Here is a 7,698-nt window from a genome sequence, read left to right on the forward strand (position 1 = left end):
GAGCTGCCGGTCTCTAGCGAGATGGACTGTCGAGGGTTGAACTTGCCCTGAACATGCCCGAACGGTATCGGAGAAGTAATCCCGGGGCTCTGAGTTGTCGTCGTAGTACCGGAAAGGAGCTGTGATTGAAAATTGAAGCCGGGGTTGCTAGATGCCGATGAAGTGGGAATCGGCGGCGAGAAAGGCAGTGGAGGGTATTGAGCGGAAGCCTGGCGAGAAGGAAGTGTAAGCGACGGGGAGATGGCTGGCGCATGATGGTCCTCAGTGGCATCAGAGACACCAAGCGCTCTTAGCTTTGCTTCTTGGAGCTCTTGGACGTAATTCTTCCACGCGTTCAAGTCTGGAAGAGTAACTTGGTAGTGGCCAGTTGATCGCTCCTTGATTAATTCTTCGGCCGAGGGCCAGCAATCTCGGCTCTGGGCGTCATCGGTGCCGGGTTGGTGGTAGTCGTCGGCGATAAGATCGAATCCGTCCACACTATAGCCAAGTTCTTTCCAAGAGGCAAACATGCGCTCAGTCTCGTCGGGACGCAGTGGCATGGGGGTCTTGCCCAGCTTTCCACGGCCGTCATCGCGAGGGACCAAAATCATAATATTCTTCCCTTTCCACGGAACCTTCTTCTTGATTCGGGGCGTTGTGGGGGGCTCCTTTGGCAAAGGCTTTTCTTTCAGTCTCTTGGGCGTTGCGGGAATAGGAACTGGAGCCAGGGCCTCGGCGGCTGATTTTTTAGACGCGTCAGCAACGCCGTCGGAAGATTCTGAAGGAGCCATTGATGTGGGCGCGGCTGCATGCTCTGCAGGAGGTGTTTTGTGTCCCTCCTCAACGGAACGGCCAGCAGGCTGTTCATGTTGGGGAGGGGCCTTGGAGGCCGGCTCGAGCATTAGCTCGGGTTCAGAGGCCATGCTCGTTGAATTACCCAGCTTGAAACCTTTTTCTTCAGAAGGCTTGAGCGTTTCAATGCTAGCACTCGCGCGAGGTTGTCGCGTCTGCTTCTTAGCAGCTTTAGCGGCCTTGACAGCTCTAGGTGTAAGCTCGCCTAACCAGGCTAATTCAGAGCCGCTCAGTGAAGAGTGCTCACTGTCACTTCCGTCACTGAGCCAGAGACGGGGCTCAATATTTCCTTCTCCAGCAGCGGTGTGCGCGCGGATCCAGTCCTCAGTGAGTCCTCTATTGCTGCGCCTGACTCGGTTGGCGAGAACGGCGGCGGCGGCGCTCAACGGCTCACGGATCTCCGTGTCCGGCTGCGGAAGGAATTGAGGAGTTGGTCGGAGAAACGGGGTGTCGATATCTAAATGGTGGATCGGCGACTCTTCAGAGAGGTCGCTGCTGAAGCTTCGTCGGCGTACGTTGCGATCATGCGGGGGGTATGGAGAGCCCCAGCTGGCCGTCTCGAACAGCTCGTCGTTTGGTCGAGTCGGCGATCGAAGAAGAGCCGTAGCTCGCTCAGACAGCTTCGGCGGTGGAAGTTCCGGAGCTGAATGTGAGGACTCGAGGTCTGCGTCGTTCTCGCCGTCGGCGGTGGAAGCCGTGGACAGGGCTGGGGACGCGGGGGGTTGCTGCCGCAGATGAGAAGTTCCGGGACCGTCCAGTGCCTGCGCACGTGGAGGGCCGGAAGTCGACGGCTTCGGGAACGACGTCGTAACGAAGGCTCTAATCGCGAGTGTGAAAGCTTGTTAGTCGGATATGGCAAGAGCAGGAATATATGCAAGTTAGGACGGCCTCGAAGGGTTCCGTTTGGTGACAAGTAATGAGACCAGAGCAAATTCTTTCACAAAGACAAGTGGGATCAGGATTTTGCTTCCTTACCAAGTGAGATCAGCGCAGACGAAGGAGCTGTCGCCTGCAACTGATTCTCTTTAGTCTCTTGTGTCACGTTCACTCTCGTGCTCTTTTCTACTTCTTTTCGAAAAGCCCGAATCAGAGGATCGGAAAGGGAGCGACGGTGCTCAGGAGTGTGGATACGCGTCGCGTCGATTTTATGACGAACCTTTTTTGGCAATTTAAGGGGGCGGGGGCTCGGAGCGATTCGAAATGTAAAGCGATATAGGCAGCGACGTCATCGACAAGAAACGGGAGCGAACCGGGTTAGAGGAGGAGGACGAGATGCGTCGATGCGACCGAACACATCGGAGGGCAGTATAATCGCGACCGAAGTGCGAGGAAAGTTTGAAGGATGCTGGCTTGGACTGGCGACTTTGGAGGTTGGGGGATTACATTAGGTGGGCGAGCGCCTAGGTAGATACCTGGCTTCTTATGGAGCCCAGCCACCAATGAAAGACCCAGGGCAAAGGCAAGAAGAGCAAGTGCCTGGGTTTATTGCACTTGCTATCTAAGATTGTCAAATTAGATACTTGGGTAATAAACCATTGCTGTTTAGTCACCGAGGAGTGGTTCAATGCAGTAGTTGTCTTTTTCCTTTGCATTTGCTATAGCCTACTTAGAAATATCAATTTCCCTGAGAGTAAATCTTTTCTTAAATTGGTGAAGGAAGCGGACCATCCAGGCAAGTACGAATATTCAGCTACTTTATTCAAGTACCTCGAGTTACTTGAGAAGCAGGGCCCTGTGCGAGTAGTGATACTTGCAACTGATGAAATGTACATTACCCAATATGTCTTCGTGTGAGAAATGGCAATCACATGTAATTATTTAGGGGTCTGTATCTACATAATGTACTGAGTAGTTACTGAGAGACCGGACGTTAAAGTTCTCAGGCGTACTGAACGCCAATCGAGCCCAGTCTGACAGCTAGGTAAGTCACCGGTAAAAGTTTCAGGTGCCCGCATGGCACCACAACATGGGGCTTGAGTCATTGTCATGGTCAGTACGATTGTCGCAGTACGTCGCAAACCTATCTATTCATCGACAGATGGACGTTTCCTGTAAAGGATTCAGAGACAGTGAGCTACAAGTAAGTTGGCCGCTTCGTGATTGAGGAAGCAAGACGAAAAGAATCAGAGAAGAAAGAAAAGTCAAGAAAGAACTGGGCCGCTTTCCAAGCAAATGACGGCGCCCACTTTCTGCCCAAGTTTGCTCCACCAGTACAAAAGCCACGACCAGAAACGGTTAGAGCCAGGGGGCTAGTCGGGAGCTTCCCGCCCAAGAAGGTATTTTAGCCTGGGGATGGACGGGAAGGGCCTAGCATTTCTTTCTAGCGGTGTGCTAAAGTCATCAAGGAAACGCTCTGAGAGAGAGAGAGCGGGAAAGTGTCATCGGGGCAAAGTGCCATGCGGAAGAAAAAGTCCGCCATCCGAGCAGACAATTCATGGATAGCAAAAAGGTAATAACAAATCATTACGTCCTTTCGTAGTAGTATCGGTGATCGGGCCTACAAACGGACTCTCAGGCGGCAAACCAACCAGTATGCTAGTCTGAGGTGCTCTTTGGGTCACAGACTTCCAGCAGCCTCGCAGGATAAAGCCATTCTAGCTCGCCCCCGAAAGGTAGAATACTAATATGCTATTGTAGATCCGTATTGCTTCGTATGCACGCCGCCTTCTCTGCAGTCAACACAATGCACAGCACAGCACAGTAGATTCACATTCAGTGGAGTATTAGATGTGTATATTTAAAGTACGAGAAGTGACGGCAGTAGGCAGTACTCGCTATGCGGCGCAAAAACATTGACGAACATTAAGCAATGCTATATCTGAGACGCTGTGCCCGATGCACGACATATCCGCCGAGTTGTCGAGTCATAGCGTGCATCGCTTTCAAAAAGAAAAACACCAAGTAAAGAGCCCATCTCCAAAGTCGTGTAACCCAATGTGCAGTATGAGCTGTACTGGTCGCGGTGTTGAATTCGGGCTTATATTACCCCCTCCCCTCCAACACGGTCCTTTGCCATTTTGCTGCTTTCCTCAACCATACATAGCGTATGGTCGACAGTAGTCACATGAGCAGGCACAAAGCTTAGAAGTTGGCCGAAGCATTAACATTGCTCGGTTGATGGTAGTTTTCCAAGGTCGACTGAAACGGCGTTCGCTGGTTGCCGCTGCTAATCGAGTTGGACGGTTCGTGCTTTTCGTAGCCGTTGGTGCTCAGATCGTAGCTCATAAGACCGTCAGTTTCTTCCGAGTGCTTTTTGCGACCCCAGATCCTGTAGGCAACCATGCCAGCGGCACCCAGCAGGATGGCACCGCCAATGCCGACTACCACGCCGATGACAGTGTTGCGAGTCTTGGTGGGCATGCCCGAGGTGGCGCCGTCCTTGTCTGAGTTGAGGTCAGGCGTCGACGTAGATTTGGTGGTGCTGGACGCGGATGGAGTGCTCGTCGACGTGACGAAGCTGGTGTAGGTGGACCTGGAAGCCGACTCCTCCTGCGAGGTCGGCTGCTCTGTAGGCTGCTGCTGCTGCTGCTGTGATGTGGATTGCTGCGAAGCAGTTGGCGTGGGTGTGCTCGACGCGGGCGCTTCTATTGGAGAAGAAGAGGAGGAGGAAGAAGGAGAAGCAGGAGGAGGCGACGAAGTCTGGGCTGGAGTTGATGTGGAAGTTGGTGAAGAGGTTGACTCAGCGGTGCTGGAGCTGGAAGGCGGTGGCGTGGTGGAGGCAGCAGTGGAAGAGGGAGTCGAAGGCGATGAAGTCGAACTGGCCGCGTTGCCGGTAGACGATTCCTTGCTATCACTGGCCGTCGATCCAAGCGTGCTGTCAGCCCGGCGTGCGAGGTTGAAATTTTGCAACAAGGCCGCGTCAGCAACGCAGAGCGCCGCGATCAAGAGCAGCAGGAAGCGAGGCGAACGCATGGCGGGCGGTGCGAGATGGAAAAGATTGCACGATAGAGTTGTTGTTTCTGCTGTGAAGCAGAAAGCTAATGAACTGAAACGAGAGTCACAGCCACGACCAGAATGCCGTTAGATATTGTTTAAGGTAGCCGTAGATGAAGCGCGTGCTAATTTGAGGTTGGCCCGCTCAAAACGGGGGTCAAACACAACGGCAGCGGGTGCGATGTGGTGGGAGCCAAAAAAGGAAGTCACTAAAATTTAGGCAGCTTCAGACCTGAAAAAGAATACCTGGTAAATGAGCGAGCTGTCGCGGGTCTTGCTGTTACATGCAAAAATATAAGCAAAGGTGGCGAAATAAATGAGCAACAAAGCAGAGAACAGAAACTTGGGAGTCAGATTCAAGTGACACAGAGCGATGGAGAGCGAAAATAAACAAGGCTTCAGGCTTGACCTGCAAAAAGGAGTGTGTGAGACTCTGGTATTGGACGGCGCCACACTACTAATGGTATTACTACTACCTAGAGAAATGTAATCATTTGGTTAAGTCCTAGGTAGACTGGTAGATAAGTGTACTCGAACCAACCAACCCAGAGAAGAGTGCTTTCAAACACTTCAAAACTAGTAAACCCTCTCATGTTCTCACAGCGAGGGCATTTCGGTACCGACTAGTTACATGCAACGACTTGCCCAATACACGCCACAAAACATCTAGGTAACTAGGTAAATAGATACGTACACAACAAAAGGGGACACTTGGGTCAGTCCTCCGTGGAGCCGCCAAGGCTCTCTGACGTGGCGCTCCAGAACAAATACCATGAAATAAGATGTCGCGATGACTATCTGAAGGCGCCAAATGTCGGTGGTTCTTTTTCACGACTGGTGCCAACTGCCCAGGTATTTACCGCCGATGGCTAAAGCACCTGCAGGCACACGACGGTTCGCTCGGCCACCAACGACACCCGGTTGTATCAGTAGTTAGGTAATAGGTAAGCAGTCAACAGCCTCGTCTATGCCAGTAAATTATCGCCATGCACCATCCCCGCCATCCCTCCTTGTCTCGCCCCCCAGTGTGTCACCTCATCACCCTACAGTTACTCATGATAAGTAAGGCCGTGATCTCGAGTTTTTTCCTTGTCTTAGGCCGTGATCTCGAGTTTTTTCCTTATCTTAGTCTTACCCACAGAAAAACCTTAGTAAGGACAGTCTAGTACTTATATTACCTAATTTTAGTAATAAAAGTACTATTTTATCTTCTTATATATTTAATATATTTATTATTACCTAAGGCTTTAATATTAAAGTACTTATCTTAATAAAGATATATTTTTAAGCTTTTTTTAAAGCTTTAAAGACTATAAATTCTTTATAAGCTTTAAGTATTTTATTAATTAAAAAAGATAATAACTAATTACTATCTTCTTTTAAAGACTTAATAAAAAATAAAAGAATTAATACTTTTTTTGATAATTAATAATAATTTTACTTAATTTTTAAACTTTTATATTAATTTTGTTTAATTAAATAAATAAATTAAAGTTTTTGTAAATACTTTTATATAATTATTATTAATAATAATTTTATTGTAATATAAATATATATATATATTATCATTTATTACTAAATTATTAAAGAATTTAGTAATGTTTTTTTAAATATATAATTTCATATATAAAAGTTAAAATAAAAATATAACTAAATTTAAAGTATTTATAAAATATATAAAAGTATTATAAAATATAATAATATATTATTTAATTTTAAAATAATAAAAGTTAAATTAATAAAAGATTATTAAGTTAAACTTTTAATTATTATATTAGAATATAATAAATATTTTTTAATAAAAAATACTTAAATTTTAATATATTTATTAAAATTTAACTAAATATATAAAAAACTAAAATAACTATTATTAATATTGATAATAATATAAAATTAATAACTTTAAGTAGTACTTATTAATAGCCTAATATTTTTATTAAAGATAATAATATTATTTTAAAAGGTTTATTAATTACTAGTTTATTTTTATTATTATTAACTATATTACCTTTAAAATATTAAAAGAAGTTAAAAGTAATATTAAAATTAAGTATAATAATAATATTAGATAAAGTAATTTATAGATTTATTAAAATAAAGAAATTGATTATCTAAAAAATAAAATTTTTTATATTTAAAGAGGTTAATATAAATATATAAAAAAGAATAAGAATAAAAATAATAAATAAAGAATTAAATAAATATAATTAATTAAAAAAGATAATTCTTTTAATAAGTTATTAAAAGGGTTTAAATATAAAAAAATACTTATAATAAAAAATAACTTTTAGACTTTTAAATAATATAATTATATTATATTTTTTAAAAAATATTTTATTTTATTAATAAAAGTAACTTTTTTATATTAAGCTAATAATATAATTAAAGTTATTATAAAAAATAATTCTTTAAATAATAATATTATTTTATTTTATATAGATTTTAACCTTTATTTTAACTTTTAATACTTTTTTTTATTATAATTAAATATTAACTTAAGCCTAAAAATTATTATTATTATTATTATTTTTATCTTTTTATCTTTTTATTACTAAACTTAGCTTTAAACTAATTAAAATTATTATTAATTTCATTATTAGCTTTATTATTAATTTTATTATTATTAATAATATTATTATTAGGTTTTTTTTATTTAAAAATGTAATAATATTTTTTTATCATTTTATTATAATTTTATTATAAAGCCTTTTTAAGTTTAAAATATCTAAATTAGCTAATTCTTTTTTTATTTCTTTTATTTTTTCTTTTTTATTATTATTAACTTTATTAAACTTATTAAAAGTCTTAATAAAATTCTATAATATTATAATAATAAAAATAAATAATATTTACTTTTTTATATTATATTTTAATATAATTAACTAAAGATTAAACTTTATTTATTATTCTAAAAACTTTACTTAATAATAATAT

The 7,698-nt window shown here is 42.2% G+C and overlaps 1 protein-coding gene across 1 annotated transcript; it reads right to left on the bottom strand.

Annotated features, from left to right (window-relative positions):
- Positions 1–3,912: 3,912 nt before the first annotated feature.
- On the bottom strand, positions 3,913–4,743 carry BBA_09752 (uncharacterized protein; the record flags this gene model as incomplete). The annotated part of the gene is made up of 1 exon (XM_008604849.1): positions 3,913–4,743. The coding sequence occupies one exon, from the start codon at positions 4,741–4,743 to the stop codon at positions 3,913–3,915; it is 831 nt and encodes a 276-aa protein (XP_008603071.1).
- Between the last annotated feature and the right edge of the window lie 2,955 nt (positions 4,744–7,698).

The sequence above is a fragment of the Beauveria bassiana genome, assembly GCF_000280675.1.
Source record: "Beauveria bassiana ARSEF 2860 unplaced genomic scaffold BBA_S00065, whole genome shotgun sequence".
Taxonomy (NCBI): domain Eukaryota; kingdom Fungi; phylum Ascomycota; class Sordariomycetes; order Hypocreales; family Cordycipitaceae; genus Beauveria; species Beauveria bassiana.